Here is a 22,200-nt window from a genome sequence, read left to right on the forward strand (position 1 = left end):
GGTTGCTACAAGCCACAAAGTCCTTTATGGTTTGTCTCTGTTGTGTGGAGGGCTGTTTTTTAAGAGCTCAAAAATGGGTGTATCAGAGTCAAACAGGCAGCACAGTGGAAAAGTGGTTGGCACTGTTTCCTGACAGCAAGAAGGTTCTGGGTTCAAATCCAACATCTAAGCTGTTTGCATGCTCTCCCCATGTCTGGGTCCTCTCTGGGTTCTCTGGCTCCCACAGTCCAAAGACGAGCAGTTAGTGGGGTTAGGTTGATTGGTGTATGTGCCCATGAGTGTACACGGGTGTTTCTCTGTGTTAGTGACAGTCTGACAGAAGGCTGCATCCCTCAGCCTCATGTGGGCTGTGTAGCCCCTTTACAACTGCAGTGAGAGCTCAGACCTGTTTCTGGTGGGTGGTGGACTCCTCCAGGGCTTCCCCTGATTCCCCTTCTGCCACAGAAGACTGTGGCCTCAGAAACTCATATCTGCTTTTTGCAAATGAAGCGAACCTGTTGGCTTCATCAGCAGGGGCGGATCTAGAAGGGTGGCATGGGGTGGCAAGTGCCACCCTAAAATGATCCCTTGCCACCCCAAGTGCCACCCCAGTTTTGCATATGACAGTGTTGTTTATTAAAATAAGTTTAACAGTTTGAGCGTAGTTACAGTCAGCAGTGAATATAAATGCTAGAACTGGATATATTCCATAGTGTCCCCCCCTCCACATTAACAAATGGTTCAGCCCATAGCAGGACGGCTTTTTTCTTGTTTTCAGTAGCAAGCGATGCTTATGATTGTGCCAGAGCACATTTTGAACAACACCATGGGAATTTCTGATTTTACACAGGTGGGTGGATGTTACACTGTGGAAATGGAAGGAAGGTGAGTGCTATTTTAAATGGTTGTAGAAAATGAAAAAACAGCAGGTGTATTGGCTGCATTTTTAGATAAATAGTTGTATCTGTTTACAAAATGTACAATTTATATTTGCATTTCAAGTTATAAACATTTACCCAACACGTCTGTGGTTTTTTTACAGTAAAAAATACTGCTAGGATTTTAGGTTCTTTGTGTGATTTCAGATCAGTAATAGTTACATTAATAGTAATAGTAATACTAATGCAGTATGTCAGTGAAAAAACAACTAAATTCAGTTGAGCTGAAAAGATACCAAACAAAGCAAGAGGAGGAAAAAATAAAATGAAACAATCTGAGGGTGAAATACAAACGTAAACTCAAAGGAGTCACAAATGTCCGGTTGTGTTTCAGACCTCAGAGGGTGAATCCAACAAATCATGAAAAATGAGGTTTACATGTTTGTTCATGACAGTGCAGATTTCTGACATTTTGTGTCATTTAAGCTGCAACAATGTGACAGTTTTCTAACAAAAACAGTGAAACTTAAGTTAGACTTGTGTTTGTAAATGAAGCGCCCCATGTTGTGTAGCTTTCTGGAGTTTATACTTATTGGGCTACATATGTATTTAATATACAGGCTGTACAGTACATAACATCAAAACTCACGTTTCATGTAACTAAAGTGTGTAATCATGTGGGTACAGACAATAATTAAGTTATAGACTATATTTATATGAAAAACGTGCATACTTACTGCATTTGAATCATTTTAACCACATGTAACCACCTGCATATGTGTTTGGGGGGAAAAGGCTTTGATTTTGCCACCCTAAGAAAATTTCTCTAGAGCCGCCCCTGACCATTTCACAGGATTTGCATTTAAAGATGCAACAAGACTAAAATGGTTAGGGTCAGGAGGTCAAAGGTCAGAGCTCCTGTGGGTCTGAGGGCGGCCTCACGCTGGAGAAGGATGAATAGAATAGAATAGAATTCAACTTTATTGTCATTGCACATGCACAGGTACAGGGCAACGAAATGCAGTTTGCATCCATCCAGAAGTGCTTTAGTGATATAGATATATTACAATATATATTAGCAATAATATAGATATGTGAGTATATTACAGAAATGGGTCTATTATGGTATGTTATAATGTACACGGTATGAAGTATGTTGTGAATATTCTATAACTATAAGTATGTACAGGCTGTAGTGAGTAGTACAAGCTATGTACAGGATATGAACAGGATATAAATATGAAAAACTATACAGAATATGAAATAAATAACTTTACAGAATCTGGGATATACAGCTATACAGAAATGGGAACTATGCAAGTTGTAAACAGTTGTAGGATTAAAGATTATCGAAGGAGTCTGACCTGAGCCAGTGTTTGACATGAACACATCAGCACTGCTGTCAGTGAGCCTAACGACAGCCGTTAGCATCATTTCAGTGTTTCAGTCATAAAAACACTTCCTGTCTCTGTGGTGGTTACAGTGACATCATGCAGTTTGTGCTTTGACCTCCAGAGGGCGACAAATCAGCACAGACAGAGAGCTCCATTCAAACTTTGCTGCCATCAGGAATAATTCTTCAAATATAATCATCAGTGTTTGAGCAGTTATGATATCAGGGACAATCTAGACATGTGTGACAATACTGAACATGTCACATGACACACCTCAAACATCATGTGATCCACTCTCAGTCTGCACTTTCATTCATGACTTCAACAGGTTGAAATGAGCTTTGAAGAAACATCAGTTCAGTGCTGAAATATTTAAACGCTGCAGGAAGAACAACAACAAAGTGATGACGGATGTTTGTGCTTCAAACAGGAAAACCAGCAGAAATAAATCACAGCCTGCCAGAGGTTTGGAGTTTCCGAGGTGCAACTGAACGCAGCACAGTGTTCCAATGCTCCTGATTGTCCTCAAACGTCTCTTTGGGTGTTTCCTTCCTGCTCAAAGTTTAATTTCACTTCCTGAACTTCGTGGAGTGGAGCTTGTTGTTGGTGTGTGAAGAAACTGTAAGTTTGCTTTGTTTCCTCCTTTAACAGTTTGTCTTTAGGAACTTTACTGTTTGTTCAGCTCGTGTTTGATTTCTTCACACAACAAACTGTGTGTGTTTGTATTTCCGGTCTCTCCATTAAAGTCAGTGTGTAATGTTTCCTGGCTAACATCAGCTGTGTGCAGCTTAGTTCAGCACAAATCTGCCGCTCCATAGTTCACGGTAACGGACTCACAGCTGGACCAACGAGGCCGAGTGTGTCCGCCACTCTGAGCTACGTTCGTGTTTGTGTACTTGTAGTTTGTACTTTGAGTTCACTCAGAGCCCACAGAGGACGCAGCGTACGTGATGACGTCACAGCCCTTTACCTCCTTTACTGTCACTGTGATTAATGTTTACACACGAGACACCTGCAGAGCTCTGACGCTAAGCTAGCACACAGCATGCTAACGCTAAGCTAACGCTAAGCTAACCTAGAACCCAGAGTGAGGTTAAAGCTGAGTAAACACTGACCCCAGACCAGCACCGTGATAAAGTGAGCTGCTGCTGCTGAACTTGAACAGGTAACAAAGTGATGAGCAGTCAGGCTGCAGGTTTCTACCTGTTCATGTTTCTACAGTAGAATCACTTTGAAGTGTCTTTGTGCTGTTTCATCTTTGATTTGTGTTCATAAACACTCAGAGAAATATCACGTGACCTCATCAGGATCTGTGTTGGTGTGTGGGGCTGTACCTCAGCTTTATGTTGTTACATGCTCATTTGTTCATTTTAACATCAAAGTAATGTTATGAGGAGTAATGAAGTAACGTACTCCATTACTTTTAATTAAAGTGTTCTGTGTAATATGTGTAATAATGACTGTTTTGAGTAATGACCAACACTGATCACAACAAAGAGGAAATGCCTCCAACATGCACAAACATTTGAGCCACAACATGCAGTTAATGTGCACAAATGTCTTTGATATGCTGCTCAGTGATGGTGGTGACTGTCAGAGCAGAGCTACTGAGAATCAATAAGTAATATCAATGATGGGATCAGAATCACTAAATTCTTCTCATCCCTGTCAGTATCATACATGTGCTGTATAATGTGATAAATGTAGAGGTGCTGGCTGTTCTCTCACTCTGCTGTTTAGCTGTAAAGGACGCCTCCCTGCCTTTGTCTCATTCATGACCTTTAATAGTCTCTTCTAACATGCAGAGATCTGTATGATCTGTTTCATAGAGTCTAACCAGCCTGTACAGGTAACAACAACAGTCACTGCATCACTGACACACAAACGTCATCTCTGTCAATAACAACATTCATACATGGAATAAAAACACATCAGTGGATCATTGCTGGAGCTGATGTTTGTGCTCCTGGTGCAAAGGCTCTCAGTTTCCTCCTTGAAATAACATCAGTGGTGGGTCAGCGACATGCTTTCTTTCCCTCTCAGGTTTAAATATCTGGGACTCTCCACCGTTTGGTTTTAGAGCTGAAGAAGCTTCTCAGATGAAACGTCTTCCAGAAACTTAAAGACGTCTCTTTTCTCTCCAAGCTCCTTAGATCACATGACCTGGATGACTGAACCTACAGACATATTGACCTGGTTTCATGGTCACATGACAGGTCAGAGGTCAGCGACTGTAACTCAGTTCCTCCTGTTAATGTGAACTCACTGAGTGTTTGTGATTTACCTCTCAGACTGACTGAAGATGATGATGGAGGAAGAGGAGGACAGAGCAGAGTCTGCAGGGTCCAGCTGTCCGTCTGTGAGGAGTGACTGGTCCAAAGATCTAAATCCAGACTTCAGTGGTGAACCTGGAGCAACGAGGTCAGAGAGCTGAACTCACTGAGTAACAGAAATAATTCTGCACTGACATTATAATCAGTGTTGACTCTGGTTGATTGTCTGACTGTGTTTGTGAGCTGAGAGGAAATGAAAATGAGTTTGTAACAAAAATCAGTTTTGTCCAGTTTTCCTGTAAAAAGCTGAACTCTAATCTAAGAGGATGTTACTGACAGGAAACAGCTGCATTATCTGCAGTCTGTGTGATCACAGCTGCTTCAATCATGTTTGTGTCTGCAGAGGTCAGAGGTCACAGTCTGCAGGGTCCAGCTGTCCGTCTGTGAGGAGCGACTGGTCCAAAGGTCGACCTCCACTCTTCAGTGGTGAACCTGGAGCAACGAGGTCAGAGAGCTGTGATGACTCCTTTACATGTTTGTGTTTCCTGGATAAATATGACCTGAAACATCCTCAGATTGTTACAAAGATTCATTAAAAAGAAAACAATGAAAGAGAAAAGATCCAAATGTTCGACTTGGTCATTTGCTGTTTGAGGACAGTGATGCTCATATCTGTGGGGAAAGTGTGACCTGAGTGGGTTCATGTTTGTCTTTAAAGAACAGAGCTGCTCTGATTCTCTTTGTGTCTGATCTGTTAAACAGTCTGAGAGGTCACACAGAGACCCAGCAGCTAAAGCCTGGATCATACTGGCTGCTGTTACTCCATCAGGACAACACTGAACCACAGTGGTGTGGATGTAGTGGATAAATCCCACCATACTGATGCTCAGAGTTAACCACAGGGAACGAAACCAGATGTTACCTTCAGATTGTGACCTTTGGAGTGGACGATGCAGATTTCAATAGAGAATAAATGTTGTTGTTTTTCAGCTGTGAAGAAAGAATCTAATTTTCTGAACTTAAGAATTTATGATGCTGGAAACAACATGGAGACTATAACACAACATTTCCACTGTGTTCATAGAATGAATGTAAAACTGTCAGACATTCATTAAATATGCAAAATGTCTACAGAAGCATCAGAGGGTCAGACGTGAAGCACTCAGTGATTTTGATCAAATGACTCATCAGTTATTGATCTGTACTACACTGATCTACCACGTTAGTAAAGCTGGTGTTCTGGTGGTGGAGGGAGACTCGGATCATGTTCTGGTTTTGGAGCAGTGATCTGCTGATGGTTCAGTTTGATGAGCTTCTTCAAAATCATCCCTGACATCACCACTGAAAGGACGTCCATGAAAACAGACTGAAAATTACTGATATGTTCACAATCTGAGAGTTTAAAACTTGACAGACTTGATTCAGATGAAGTTATTTGAGCAGAAACTCCTGGATCTTTATCCTGTGTTGATCTAATCCTTCATGGTTCCTCCACAGAGTGGAGCAGCAGAGCTCAGAGGTTCCCAGTGGTCAGTCTGCCCAGCAGCATCAAACACAGCTGGACTCCATATTTATGGTCTGTACATGTACAACAACTACTGTTACATCTGTTCTGTTCACAGTCATCTCCATGCTGCTCTTTGTAGACCAGTGGATCGTCAGTGTGTCCAACATGGATCTGATGTTTGGCTCCATGATTTCAGTCTGATTGGCTCATTCATAAATATTCTGTTCCAGCTGCTGGAGGACAACATCATCACTTTTGTGAAGAACGAGCTGAAGAAGATCCAGAAGGTTCTGAGTCCAGGTTACCCAGAATGCTTTGAGAGTCAGAGGAGCAGCAGCAGAGAGGCGTTTGTGAAGATCACAGTGGACTTCCTGAGGAGAATGAAGCAGGAGGAGCTGGCTGACCGTCTGCAGAGCAGTAAGAGGATTTATCTAAAGATTTAAGCTGCTGGATAAATGAGAGACTTGTGACACCAGTGTGTTCGGTCATTTCTCAGTGGGTCAGAAATTGTCATCAGCATTTTGTAAAATATGATTGTTAAAGTTGTATTTTTATTATTATTATTCAGAACTTCAAGCTGCAGTTTGTCATCGTAAACTTAAGTCTAAGCTGAAGGAGAAGTTCCAGTGTGTGTTTGAGGGCATCGCTAAAGCAGGAAACCCAACCCTCCTGAATCAGATCTACACAGAGCTCTACATCACAGAGGGAGGGACTGCAGAGGTCAATGATGAACATGAGGTCAGACAGATTGAAACAGCATCCAGGAAACCAGACAGACCAGAAACAACCATCAGACAAGAAGACATCTTTAAAGCCTCACCTGGAAGAGACGAACCAATCAGAACAGTGCTGACAAAGGGAGTGGCTGGCATTGGGAAAACAGTCTTAACACAGAAATACAGCCTGGACTGGGCTGAAGACAAAGCCAACCAGGACATCCAGTTCATATTTCCATTCACTTTCAGAGAGCTGAATGTGCTGAAAGAGGAAAAGTTCAGCTTGGTGGGACTTGTTCATCACTTCTTTACTGAAACCAAAGAAGCAGGAATCTGCAGCTTTGAAGACTTCCAGGTTGTGTTCATCTTTGATGGTCTGGATGAGTGTCGACTTCCTCTGGACTTCCACAAAACTACAATCCTAACTGACCCTAGAAAGTCCACCTCAGTGGATGTGCTGCTGATAAACCTCATCAGGGGGAAACTGCTTCCCTCTGCTCGCCTCTGGATAACCACACGACCTGCAGCAGCCAATCAGATCCCTCCTGACTGTGTTGGCATGGTGACAGAGGTCAGAGGGTTCACTGACCCACAGAAGGAGGAGTACTTCAGGAAGAGATTCAGAGATGAGGAGCAGGCCAGCAGCATCATCTCCCACATCAAGACATCACGAAGCCTCCACATCATGTGCCACATCCCAGTCTTCTGCTGGATCACTGCTACAGTTCTGGAGGATGTGCTGAAAACCAGAGAGGGAGGACAGCTGCCCAAGACCCTGACTGAGATGTACATCCACTTCCTGGTGGTTCAGGCCAAAGTGAAGAAGGTCAAGTATGATGGAGGAGCTGAGACAGATCCACACTGGAGTCCAGAGAGCAGGAAGATGATGGAGTCTCTGGGAAAACTGGCTTTTGATCAGCTGCAGAAAGGAAACCTGATCTTCTATGAATCAGACCTGACAGAGTGTGGCATCGATATCAGAGCAGCCTCAGTGTACTCAGGAGTGTTCACACAGATCTTTAAAGAGGAGAGAGGACTGTACCAGGACAAGGTGTTCTGCTTCATCCATCTGAGTGTTCAGGAGTTTCTGGCTGCTCTTCATGTCCATCTGACCTTCATCAACTCTGGACTCAATCTGCTGGAAGAACAACAAACAAGAGGCTCTTGGTGGCCTTTCCAGTTTATGCTGTGGTTTAAACCATTTCCAGAGAAAATACATCTTTATCAGAGTGCTGTGAACAAGGCCTTACAGAGTCCAAATGGACACCTGGACTTGTTCCTCCGCTTCCTCCTGGGTCTTTCACTGCAGACCAATCAGACTCTCCTACGATGTCTGCTGACACAGACAGGAAGTAGCTCACAGACCAATCAGGAAACAGTCCAGTACATCAAGGAGAAGCTCAGTGAGAATCTGTCTGCAGAGAAAAGCATCAATCTGATCCACTGTCTGAATGAACTGAATGATCGTTCTCTAGTGGAGGAGATCCAACAGTCCCTGAGATCAGGACGTCTCTCCACAGATAAACTGTCTCCTGCTCAGTGGTCAGCTCTGGTCTTCATCTTACTGTCATCAGAAGAAGATCTGGATGTGTTTGACCTGAAGAAATACTCTGCTTCAGAGGAGGCTCTTCTGAGGCTGCTGCCAGTGGTCAAAGCCTCCAACAAAGCTCTGTGAGTAAATCTGTGATCATGTTTATTTTTAAAATGTTGATTAAAAGTGGTCATAGATTTCTTCCATGACAGATACATGTCCTAAAACCATGAGACAGCGTAGTTGTATAGTATAAAAGAAAAAAGGAGAACTTTTGACCACAATATTGTAACTTGAATGAACTTTTGATACAGCCTTTAAACATAAAATTTATGAACAGAATCGGTGACAAAGGGCAGCCCTGGTGGAGCCCATCACCCACCGGACTTATTACTATCCAACGTATTGCCGGCTATGCCAACCAAGCTCTTGCAATGGTTGTATAAGGATCGAATGGCCATAAAATGTTTCTCAGTTTTATTATTTTCAGTCACATCTGTTTTTGATTATTAACTGAATATTTTAAAATTCAGGCTTTTTATGTTATACAAAACATCATATTTTCTTATGATGTCTTGTATTGATTCTGAAGGAATAGTTTTCATCAGTATCGCAGATACCAGCCTGAATTTTACTTTGTATTGGATCAGAAAGGAAATCAGTGGCATCACACATCACTTACAGCAACTTCAGTACCACTCCATTTTAATAAACTGGGGGGAGGTGCACCAAGATTCAGTATGAGATAAAGAATTATTTTTAACTGTAAGGTTGGAGAAATCTGTTGTTGGAAATTGGAAGAACGGGTCATCTTAAAAATCACTGCATTGTAGTTTTATTCAGGCCCCTTCAATCTGTGATCGCTGTTGCTTTGCATTGTAAATGCTATTATTACAAAAGTCACAAATATTAGTGTATGTGTGTGTTGTTGGGTAATAAACCAAAGGAACAGAATCTACCAGCACCTCACTGATTTCTGCTTAAAAACAATAAAAAAGCAATAAAGCTCTGATTTGTTTGGTTGATCTTGTCTCCCTTCCACCTTGATGTCAGACTGAGTGGCTGTAACCTGTCAGACAGAAGCTGTGAAGCTCTGTCCTCAGTCCTGAGCTCCCAGTCCTCCCATCTGACAGAGCTGGACCTGGGTAACAACAACCTGCAGGATTCAGGAGTGAAGCTTCTGTCTGCTGGGATGAAGAGTCAATACTGCAAACTGGAAACGCTGAGGTCAGATCAAGCAATATCGATTTTTTTTTCATCAATTAACATCATTTAATCAATTTCATTTGGAAAAAATTAACAGTGTTTATGTTTTGTTTTTTTAATGAATCCATCCAAATCACACTAAACTGCCACATTTGTCTTTTGTAACATGAGGCAATAAGGATTCCAGCATGTCCTGAAACAGTGTTGAAATATTGTAAATGTAGTAGCTCCTCATGGCACCATGAATATACTTTAACACAAGTGTTTCATGTCTTCTTGTCATCCTTTCTTCAGACTGAGTGGCTGTAACCTGTCAGACAGAAGCTGTGAAGCTCTGTCCTCAGTCCTGAGCTCCCAGTCCTCCCGTCTGACAGAGCTGGATCTGGGTAACAACAACCTGCAGGATTCAGGACTGAAGCTTCTATTTTCTGCAGTGGAGAGTCCAAAGTGTACAATTCTCAGGTCAGGATTCAGTCTTTTCTGATGATGATTTAAAACCTGAGTCAGGTCGATAAATGGCTTACTCATTTACAACAGACATGATTTGTCAAATCACCTTATATCTAACCCAAAGGTCCTGTGTTTTACTACTTTGATTTTTTAGTAAAACACAGGACCTCTTAATATTTATCTAAGAGACCATATATAATTTTTTTCCCTGGATCATGTGTGTACCCTCCTGGTTGGAGCTCCAGCAGCCTGTATCAGTGAATGGGACTTTAAATGAAATTGCTGCCCCTGTCAGGAAGAGGTCTGAGTGACACACAAAACAGAAAATATGAGCACTGCATGTGTCTGAGGCTACTCAGATACAGACCTGAATGAGACACTAACTTTGTCTCTGAGAGATAACTTTTATTATTAAATACACTTCATTTCTCATCTGTGTAGAGAATGTAGAGTTTGACATGCTAATATTACAAAATGAAAAATCACACTGAGTCACAAAGAAATTGTTTTGGAGTATTTATGGTTCAGCTGATGAAATTGTTCAAACAAACCAGTAATTTACACCGAAACAGCACAAGTGAAACTTTTTCGAGGGACTTACACTAAGCTTGTCCTGGTACACCTGTAGAGCCCAGCTTCTATGGACCATGAGCTTAAGTTCTGTGCTGCTCTGATTTATTGCCCGTGCTGTCTTTCAGTTCAGCTTTGTCGAGTCTCTGGTAGGATTTCTTTTACATGACCTGTGTAAAAACAAAACAGGAAACACATTAAGCTGAAGTAAGATGCACAATTTGAAAAATGGGGCACAAAAAATGTTGCTGCTTTCTGGAAAGTGCGTCTAAGAAGACCCAATGGAGAAAGTGAAGAGAAAAATCAAAGATTAAGAAGAAGAAAATGGCAGAGGCAGTTTCTCTTGGACTGCCTGCAGATGGGGTGAGACTCTAGAAACAGGGATGATTGGAGAAAATGCAAAGAGGCCAGGAGATGAATACTCTGGTGTTCTGGGGATAGTGGGAGTGAGAGGGAGAGATGCCAGTAAATGATTTCAAGGATAAATTTGAGAGAATCAGAGCTAAGAAACCAAAGCAAGTGGGGAACTACAAACATATGGACAGACTCATAATTAGGCCAAAGACACATTAAAGCAATTATTACAGGTTTAGAAACAGGGATGGATATGAAGGAGCTTAGCATGAATTTGCATTGAGGAAAGAATAGCAACGAGCATCAGAGGAAACAGTTAGGAAAACTAAAAGGATGTACTGGCAGGAATACTGCAGTACTTTAGGAAGAACTACCGTATTTCCCAGACTACAGAGTGCACCTGAATATTAGCCGCACAAGCTAAAATCAGGGGAAAATCCTGTTTTGTACATACATTAGCCGCACCTGACTAAAAGCCGCAGGTGTTTCAATGTTGACTTATCATATGTAAGAGAATATGCACAAAGCGAATTGTCAGGAAATGGCTGTTTGGAGACACACCCCTTTTATTAATATTTTGAAAAACAAGTTATGGGTACATATTTGCATAACTTTTTAGGTATATGTACAAGTAGCGGTAATTACAAGTACAAAACATGTACTGTGCTTCATAAATGAGTAACAAATGTAGTACATAACAATAACCTACAGCACACCAGAACAATTGATTCGGACTACCTTTTAGGCTCAGGTGCAGTGACACGGCTTTAACAAGAAGAAAAGTCAGTCATTCACCACCATCTTCCTGCGCACTAAAACCACCAAAGTCCTCTCCTCCAGTGTCGGAAACAAACAGGCTCAGGGTGGCTTCGTCATCCACTCTCAGCTTCTTTCCTTCGTTGTCACTTTCAAAACCAAAGAAATCCTCGTTGTCAGTGTCAGAGTCGAACACCCTCAGAAGGGCCGTGGCGGTGTCCTCCTCTCCATCATGCAGCATTCAGCCCTTCGAAATCTGTTGGTGATCGTGGATGTTTTCACACTTTTCCACGCTGTCAGAATCCAATGGTGGAGTTGGGCATAACTTGCTTTTTGCAAGTTTATCGCCGCTCATCATCCAGGCCTCCAGCTGAACGGGTAGCGCTACTTTGAAGTTTGTTTTTCGCGCTACCTCGTACTGCACTACGTTGCCTGACGGATGGACATGTGACCAACATACCACTCTTGAACCCCGATCCTTCCGCCAGGCAACGTAGTGCCGTACAACAGCGGAACAAACAAAACAAATCCGCTCATGGACAATCCATAGAAAAGCCGCACCTGACTAAAAGCCGCAGGGCTCAAAGCTTGTGCAAAAAGTAGCAGCTTATAGCCCGACAATTACGGTACACCAGTTCAGAATGTGTGGAGTACAGTTAAGAACATGAATGCAGACAGGAAACAACAGCAGCTGTTGTAAAGTAAATTCAAACTCCTTCATTAAATGCAGCTGGTTGAGTTGAAAACAATGGAGAATGATTGTGTTACGTTGTTTATTCTCTATAGAAATGGAGCAGGAGTGCATGCAGAGCTGGACGTGGGCTGTATATACATGCGTGTATCTGTTTTGTCTGTGAGCAGAGAAAACAAAGCGCTGGAAATGTCATATTGAAATGTTAAATCAGGAAAATCCTGGAGAAGAGGATAGTTCTAATGTTCAGTTTGTAATGTTGAATTCAACACAGCTCTTAAATGCATAAAAATGACTTCACCTGACGTCAGACTGAGCAATCGGATTAGCTACTGATATTGATTTAACCCTTTAAGACCTACCATAGAACCAAGTCCGCCAGAGCTTATATTATATTTTTACATGCTGTAGAGCCATTTTTGGGAGCATTTCAAGTTGCTATACATCAATACAACCATTACAGCCTAAATTTTAATAATATGTATGTATTAAGTGCATAGTAATTACATAAATTGCAAAAAAGTGCAATAAACTACAAAAAAATTGAAAATCGTTTTTGTTTTTTTAACATATATTTCTAGTTAGAGAAATTTAAGAGGCTTATCCCTCAAAACTGTAAATACAAAAAAGTTGCACAAAATAGTTTCCCACCTCAGGAAATTTATTTTGAGTGCCTTCATAGTTTTATTTTTGAAATACACCAATTTATATATACTGCAGGAAAAACGAAAATAAATATTATACTGCAAATTTGCAAAATAACAGCATATGCATCAAAATAAACTATTTCCAGCAGAGCAATATGAGTCCTAAGCATATGTGGAAGGAAACTGTAACCTAGGACAAGCTGATGGCATAAGATGTAAATACAACTCCTCAGGTTTCATATGCAAAAAAAATTATTGCGCTAGCTCACGTGATTACAGTGCTACCGGGATTTAAAAATAGTTGCGCAAAACGGAGTGTGCCCACTCTGACCAGTTTTAAAGGGTTAAAGCAAGAAAATATGGTATTAGCATTAGATGCCAATTCCTATTAACCTTAAATTAGCATTACCTGCTAATGGCAGTCTACTTAGCATTAACTCCTCACTAATGTAATGCTAATTCACATCAAATTATCTTTAGCTTTAGCATTAGCTGCTAGCTTCAGCCTACCTAGCACTAGCTGCTCACATTGTTAAAAGGGAAGAGAAAACGATATTAGCATTAGCTTGTAATAATTATTCACCCCTAATTAGAATTAGCCACTAATGGCAGCATACTTAGCATTAACTCCTCACATCGTTATAATGCAAATGATGCTAACTTGCATTAAATTAGACTGCTGTTATTAGCTAATGCTATTTAGCAGTAGCTGCTCACATTGCTATAAAGCAAAGGAAAACGATATGAGCATTAGGTTCTAATGCGTATTTGCCTTAAATTAGACGTAGGTGGGCAGCACGGTGGCACGATGGTTAGCACTGTTGCCGCACAGCAAGAAGGTCCTGAGTTCAATTCCACCATCAGGCCGGGGTCTTTCTGTGTGGAGTTTGCATGTTCTCCCCGTGTTTGCGTGGGTTCCCTCCGGGTACTCCGGCTTCCTCCCACCGTCCAAAGACATGCAGCTTGTGGGGATAGGTTAATTGGATAATCCAAATTGCCACTAGGTGTGAATGTGCGAGTGAATGTGAGTGTGAATGGTTGTCTGTCCCTGTGTGTTAGCCCTGCGACAGACTGGCGACCTGTCCAGGGTGTACCCCGCCTTTCGCCCTATGACAGCTGGGATAGGCTCCAGCGCCCCCCGCGACCCTGAAAAGGATAAGCGGAAGCGAATGGATGGATGGATGGATAGACGTAGGTGCTAATGGCGGCCTACTTAGCATTAGCAGCTCAGATGTTGTAATGCTAGGGAAAAGAGTTCACAATGTTATAAAGTTAAGGGAAATAGTGTTAGCATTAGCTACTCACATTGTTAAAAAGTGTTAGCATTAGTGCATAATGCTAATTCACATCAAATTAGCATTAGTTAATAACGGCAGCCTATTTAGCATTAGCAGATAATGTTGACCTTGGCCCACTGGAAAAGTTCAGAACTAAAGATTTAGGAGTGTTTCTCGATAGCTCTTTCTCGTTTGAGAAACAAATAAATTCTGTTATTAAAACCAGCTGTAAGGTTTATATTGTTGATTGTCATTTATGCTTAGAAATATTTACTCATATATGCTTAGAGTTGTATAATCGATTGCATAATGATAGAGGTTTGATCCTTAGTAGTCTGTAAAGACTCTGTGTGCCTTCCAGAGTGCTCTGGCATGCACACACCACTTGGGGCCATGAGAGAGGTCGTACCCTCTCTTACTGATTTATGGTGTAGGACAGGGGTCTCAAACTCAATTTAGCTGGGGGCCGCTGCAGGCAGAGTCTGGGTGAGGCTGGGCCGCATTAGGTTTTCCACAAGAAAGGCATGGTTAAAAAAATTCCAATCCTCTCAAATCTCTTTATTTTTATTTTTTAATACAAAATATGAAAAATAAATAAACAAATTAAGAATTAATAAGAAAATAAATCAATCTGTAATACATAAATAAAATAATAATAAGATATTTTTAGTCAGTGAACTTGTGTGTTTTTTTCAGTCTTCTATATCTGCTGTATTTAGATTGAAATGTCTGTATTAACAGTTCTATAACCTTCTTCTGAACATGAATGGAACACTGTAGAAAATGAACTGTTCTTCTGAACATGGCTTCTCTTGCCTACTCCTTGCTGCTAGAGACCTGGCAGCGTTTCCTCTCGCATAGCCGAGCCAGATTTGGCCTGAGGGAGGAAGCAGTTGCGACCCTCAGTATGTCTTGAAGATGATCATCCGTAAGTCTGGACCTGTACTTGGACTTATTGAAGTTCAAAGTGGAGAAGAGCTTTTGGCACAAGTATGTGCTACCAAAAAGGCACATGGTCCACTTGAACATTCGGGAAAGCCGAGGGAAACTAGGGCTCAATCCTCTCAAAAATTGTCCAAGCTTGTCTGCTTTTCCACTCACCTCCCTGAACTTTGCTTTGAGTTCAGAGTTGCACTGCAGCTCAATGAGCTCCATTTGAAGCACAGAAGGGGCATCTTGCACATCAAAGGAGAAGGGGTCCGCAAAAATGTGAAAGGTGGCTCTGTGTGTCTTGAAGTCAGCAAATCTGTGATCAAATTCCTCCTGTAGCCTCAAAATGACATCAACATACTCGTCAGCACTGAATGGTGTGCCTGCATCCACGAGTGCCTTGCATGCTGGGAAATGGCAAAGGTTTGTCTGAGAGAGCTGAGCTTTCCAGAGCGCCAGTTTTGTGGAGAATGCTCTCACGTTGTCATAGGCAGCACTGACAAGTTGCCCCTGGCCTTGTAACGTCTTGTTCAGTACATTAAGCTCATGTGTCATATCAACAAGAAAAGCTGAGTCCATGAGCCATTTGGGATCAGTTAGCACAGGAACACTAACTCCATCCTTCTCCATGAAGGCTTCACTTCTGCTCTCAACTCAAAAAGTCTCTTTAATACATTTCCCCTGCTGAGCCAACGTACCTCAGTGAAGTCGAGCACATCCCCATATTCTGACTCCATTTCCTCTAAAAAAGCTCAGAACCTTCGGTGCTTTAAGCCCCTGGATCTGATTTGGTTGATGCATTTCACAACAATAGACATCACATTGTCAAACTTCAGGCATTTGCTGCAAAGGACCTGCTGATGGATGATGCAGTGCAGAGCAATGGCCTCCTCCACGCCTTCCTCTTCCAGTTTGTTTTGTGCCACCAGTCCATTTTCCCTCCCTGTCATTGATGGCGCTCCATCTGTTGTTATTCCAACAAACCTCTTCCATGGCAAACCAACATTCTCAATGGCATCACACAGCTTGTAAATATCTGCTGAGCGGTGGTCTGGCCATGCATTGGAATTACTGTGAGCAGCTCCTCCATCACTTCAAAACTGTCATCAACACCACGGACATACATTGGGAGCTGGGCAGTGTCGGTGATGTCTGTGGTCTCATCAAGAGCGACTGAGTATACACTGAAACATTTGGCTTTCTCACACAGTTGGTCATAAATGTCACTTGACAGGTCAGAAATGCGATCTGCTGCGGTGTTGGCAGAAAGGCTGATGTTGCTAAACTGACCTTTCTTTCCCGGACAGACTATATTTGCAGCCTGCAACATGCACTTTTAGACAAATGCACCTTCTGTGAATGGCTTCCCTGCTTTAGCAATCATCTCACTAACCACGTGGCTCCGACTGCTGCATTATTCTCTTTGGTTGCTTTCTTGGAGAAATCTTGCTGCCTCAGTAGATCTGTTTTAAGACTGGCAACCCGGTTCGCTCTCTCATCTCCCTGGTATTCTGCATCCACCTCAGCATGTCTAGTTGTGTAATGACGTTTCAAATTGTATTCCTTGTGCAGCGCAACTTTCTCTGTGCAAATAAGACAGGTCGGGGTGCCCCTGTGCTCAACAAAGAAATATTGCATTTCCCACTTTTCCTGAAATTGTCGGTGCTCATCACCAACCTTTCTCTTCACCGCAGGCTTTGAAAAAGACATGTTTGGGGCTATGTGACATTTATAATTCTACTTGGTGTCACTGTCGCATTGAAGTTTCAATCAAGCGTTTAGCCGACGGACGGGGAACGTCTCAACGCGTAGAGAACGTCATTTCTGCTTCTTTTTCTTGCAACCGTAGCACGGCGATCGGCAGATAAAAAGCCGGTAGCAGTCTCCTTTGTTTTTACGCTCGATGTTCATGTCTTTCATGACGACACGAACACCGTGGCGTTTGCAGATGGTAGAAAGTGCAGGGATAGCGAGCGCAAAAAAGGCGACTGCTCACGGCGCCGGGCTGTTGTTACAGGAGAAAGAAGCGGAAATGACACCGTGACATATAACAAATAACATCAGCTGTTTCTGATGTTAGTTGTTTTGACTGCTTTTACATTATATTGAAATATATGTAATGTTCATGTTTGCTGCAATGCAAATGGAGTGATGCAAATAAAAACATGGAGCCACAAATTACGGTGCGACCCTATAATTAGTCCGGGTTACCGGGGACTGTTGTTGCCGATGAACAGGTGTCGCTATGTGACTGCAGACTAAATTGGGCTGCATTGAGTTCATGACTTTTCTTTTATCCCGCCGCCTACGCATCACTGTGAGAGTTAATATGAGATCTCTCTCTGTGGAAAAATAACTTTAAATCCCACTGACGTGTGTATAAATCTATATACGTATAACTTAAAAAAACAACTTTTTTTGAAGTGTTGTGAACGCAGCGCGCTGGGGCGAATGTCGGCGTTTGCCCAATAGAAAGGAGGAAGCCAGCCAGGCACAGGAAAGAAAGAAACACTCCAGGGCAACGCTGCTGGAACTTTGACTCATTGAGAAATGTTTCCCTGCTTGCATCAAGCCCGGCTGGTGTCCCCTGAGATCCATATCCCACCCTGATTGGTGGGTTAATTCAGCTCCGCCCACAACACTGTAAAGTGTCATACATTATCAAACTAACATTACATTTTCATATTAAGGTGGGGCCAAAAACTATCGTCCTGCGGGCCGCAATTGGCCCGCGGGCCACGAGTTTGAGACCCCTGGTGTAGGAGGAAACCTACTCTGTGTCTGGTTAAGTATAAGAGCCCTTTGTTAGGGGGACCGCTGGACTCTTAGCACCAGCTTTGGGGTCACAGGGTCACATCTGGAACACACACACACACACACACACACACACACACACACACACACACACACACACACACACACACACACACACACTATGCACAGACTGGTACTCTTTGTTCATACCTGTGTAAGACGTCATAATGAACTTGTGCATATTCATGTAAGCTCAATAAAGAGCAGTGTTACGAGGGAGCAGACGAGAGCGACTGAGGTCAAGTGAAGGAACGGCGCTGTCACAGTTCTCTCCCTCATCAATTGTCTGGTTCCAGCGGTGGGTCTGTGCTAGACGACCCATCACCAGCTTTTTCCACTGGTTACCAGTACGTGGTAGAATCCACTTCCAGATCTGGTTGTCTTTAAATCTGTGAATGGATTGGCTCCATCTTATCTCTCTTTAACAAAAGAATCCAAGTGGAGCCCTCAGGTCTGCAGATAAGCAGCTTCTGACCAGAACTAGACGTAAAAACAGAGGTGAGCTTTATCGATGGCTGCAGCCAAACTCTGGAACAGTCGCCCTTCACATCAGGTCGTCACCAACACTGGACATTTTTAAAAGCCGGTTGGAAACACATTTGTACTCTGTAGCTTTCAATCCTGACCAGTCTTTATAGTCATTACTGTGTATGTTTCCTATTTTCTCTCTACTCTGTGCAGCACTTTGGCTCAAGCTGTTTTTAAATGTGCTGATAAATAAATGTAGATTTCTTTGAATAAAACAGTGGAGCCGAGCTTTGAGCTCAGTGTGTAACAGTGTGTGTGTGAGAGCCATGTAATGTCCATGTGTGCATGCTGACTGTGCTGCTCTGACCCCCCTCCTCCTTTCAGGGTGGAGCCTGCTGGAGTCCGATGGTTGAGACCAGGTCTGAGGAAGTGTAAGTGTGTTTTTAATGGGATTCATGAAAACAAAGCAGCACACATTCAACCATCTTCATCATGTCAGGAGTCGTCATCAAAGTGTCAATCAATGAACAGATGATGGATCAATAACTGCAGCTGGATTGTGTTTGTTCTCTCCATCAGATTCCTGTCAACTCACAATCGACACAAACACAGTGAACACAAAGCTCCAACTGTCTGACAACAACAGGAAGGTGACACGTGTGGAGGAGGTTCAGTCATATCCTGATCATCCAGACAGATTTGATGTTCGTCCTCAGCTGCTGTGTAGAAATGGTCTGACTGGTCGCTGTTACTGGGAGGTCGAGTGGAGAGGAAGAGTTGATATATCAGTGAGTTACAGAAGCATCAGAAGGAAAGGAGGCAGAGACTGTGTGTTTGGATACAATGATCAGTCCTGGAGTCTGTGGTGCTCTGATGATGGTCCTCGTTATGTCTGGCACAATAACAGATCAACATCCATCTCCTCCTCCTCCTCCTCCTCCTCCTCTGTCTCTAACAGAGCAGCAGTGTATGTGGACTGTCCTGCTGGCACTCTGTCCTTCTACAGAGTCTCCTCTGACACTCTGATCCACCTCCACACCTTCAACACCACATTCACTCAAACTCTTTATCTTGGGTTTGCAGTCGGTCGTGGTGGCTCAGTGTCCCTGTGCTGAGTGGAGTGTAAAGAGTGTCTCCTGTTACAGAAACACTCTGACTGTTGAACAGATAGTTCAGTCTGTACATGTCTGTCTCTTTCACTCACAAACACGTTTTCAGATTCATGGATTCAATCAGTTGATGTTTGAAACTCTTCTAAATGATTCCTTGTAAACTTCTTCAGTCACAAACAAACAAACAGGAAGTGATGTCACATGTGTTCCTGTCCACACAGCAGAATGAGTCTATTGCTGACAGTGATGTACAAACAGAGTGAGCATTTCTGAGGCCCAAAATAAACTGAGTAGTTCACTGAATGAACAATGGACTGTGAGCTCAGTTCCTTCATCATTAGTATGGATTATATATGTATATGTATTATATTAGTATCATATATATCAGGTGCTGCTGCTTTCAGTCATTGTGCAAATGTGCTGTTTGTAAGCTTGTAAAGCTGCAGTCAGCTGAGACTGAAGAAGTCACCTGATCAGTGAGCAAACGTTTCTGAAAACGTCCAGATGAACAGAATCAACCTTTTGGGATCAGCCAGCAATGCAGCATCATTGTTGTTCAGCTTCAGAGGTTTGCAGGAATGAACTGATGACCAGAAACAGCTGCAAAGTCCAAGAAAATACCAGCTGGAGTTCAGCTGCATTTGAAGAAGTCAAAGAAAAGTAAGGATGGCAAAGGGCGACGTTTTCTTCCAAAGAGCTGCAAACATGGTCGACGCCTCATTAGAAGAATCATCTGGACATTTGTGAGGAACTCTAACCAAGAAAGCAACGTCACACAGATCCAACAGACAGTTTCCATGACTGCAAGTGTTGAGTGGAAAAATGCTACATTGCATTATTGCATCCTCTCACCACAGGAGGCGCTGTTGGCACCACTGATTGCTGATCAGCTGTTCTCTGATGATCTGATTGATACTGTGAATAACGGGACTCACTGAACTCTGTGACACAGTGAAGATTACAGAGTTTAACTTCACCCTTTAAGACTGACCACAGAACCAAGTCCGCCAGAGCTTTTGTTATATTTTTACATGCTGTGGAGCCATTTGTGGGAGCATTTCAAGTTGCTATACATCAATACAACTGTTATAGCCCTAATTTTAATAATATGTATGCATTAAGTCCATAGTAACTACATAAACTGCAAAAAAAACCTCTGCTCATCCATCTCTGTGTGTATCAGGATACATTTGGTTCATAATACACAGAAAAATCAGAGTTATTACCTGTAATAAATGTGAAAGATTCCTGCAGTGATAACCAGGCAGGACTGAAACACATCCAAGCTGTCACCACGGTAACAGCAGCGCCCATCCACAGGTGAGGGGAGGAGCAAAAAGAGGGACTTTGACCATTTTCTACTAAAAACACTCAACTAATGTTTCTAATATGAAACAAATAAGCCCACATTAATGTGAGCGTTTATTAAATAATAATAATGATGATTTCCTCCTGATCTCATTTCCACAGCAGAGAAAACTGTGGTGTATATTGAGGTGGAGGGTGTGGTCTGTGGCTCAGGTGTAGAGTGAGGGTGGGGTGCACCACAGCAGCATGCTGGGACTGCTGAGGGTGGAGGAGGGAGTGATGATGACATCAGAGCTTCAGCACAGAGACCAGTGAACACACAGTCTGTTCACTGGTATAATATATATATATATATATATATATATATATATATATATATATATACACACATATATGTATATGTGTGTGTATTTATATATATATATATATATGTATATATATATATATATATATATATATATATATATATATATATACACACATATATGTATATGTGTGTGTGTTTCTTTTAGAATGTTTAAGTATGTAATGAGAATAAACTTATAAAATGAATATTCCTTGCTTGATTGATATGCTATATGTATGTTTTAAACATCAAATAAAGATTTCTTTCAGATGTTACATGTGAATGTGTTTTCTTAGAAATATATGAAGGGTTAAATTTATATTTTTTTGAATGATTTTAAATACATTTAAATTGTATTTTGAAATATATTTTATTAATATATTTCAAAATATACAAAAAATGGCCAAAAAATATATGTGCTAAAATACATTTTAAATATATAAATATATTTTAAAATGTATTTTAAAATATATTTTTTTACCGTATGGGCAAAGCTACACCAGAGGGTTGTGCTGTGTAACAGGTTGGTGCAGGTGGTGTTATCTACATTTGAACATTAGGCAACAGTCTCATGAAGACACTTTCTATTGTTCACTAAAGACCAACAATAACAGAGACAAAGGGAGAGCAGCAGAACTAGTGCTAACAATTAGCACTGCTAGCCTGCCCACCAACACCAGCTAATGTTCTAAAAACGATGATCAATGATTTTGCTGTAACGGCTCCAGCTGTCTGTGTCAGGGACACGTTGGAGATGAAGTGAGTGATCCAGTGACAAAGGTTTGGAAAGCTGCAGTCAGCTGAGACTAAAGGAGTCACCTGACCGAGAGACCAAATGTTTCACTGAGAACGTCCAGATGAACAGAATCAACCTTTGGGATAATCTGTTCCACACATCCATGTTTCACTTACTGCATTATATTTCCTCATTGCTGTGCACACAGGCCTGTGGCTTATAACCAACTCCAAGTTCAGACTCAGAGGCTGCTGAAG

General features: G+C 42.0%; 1 protein-coding gene across 1 annotated transcript; it reads left to right on the forward strand.

The window, feature by feature from the left end:
* The first annotated feature begins 357 nt into the window (after nt 1-357).
* Nucleotides 358-20,662, forward strand: LOC308399186 (protein NLRC3-like). Its single transcript, XM_080886253.1, has 10 exons — nt 358-864; nt 4,543-4,672; nt 4,928-5,029; nt 6,022-6,100; nt 6,262-6,448; nt 6,600-8,418; nt 9,332-9,505; nt 9,779-9,946; nt 18,826-18,872; nt 19,021-20,662. The coding sequence occupies exons 2-10, from the start codon at nt 4,554-4,556 to the stop codon at nt 19,554-19,556; spliced, it is 3,231 nt and encodes a 1,076-aa protein (XP_080742379.1). The 5' UTR covers nt 358-864; nt 4,543-4,553; the 3' UTR covers nt 19,557-20,662.
* The last annotated feature ends 1,538 nt before the right edge of the window (nt 20,663-22,200 follow it).

This window comes from Rhamphochromis sp. 'chilingali', assembly GCF_963969265.1.
Source record: "Rhamphochromis sp. 'chilingali' genome assembly, chromosome: 1".
Classification (NCBI taxonomy): Eukaryota; Metazoa; Chordata; class Actinopteri; order Cichliformes; family Cichlidae; genus Rhamphochromis; species Rhamphochromis sp. 'chilingali'.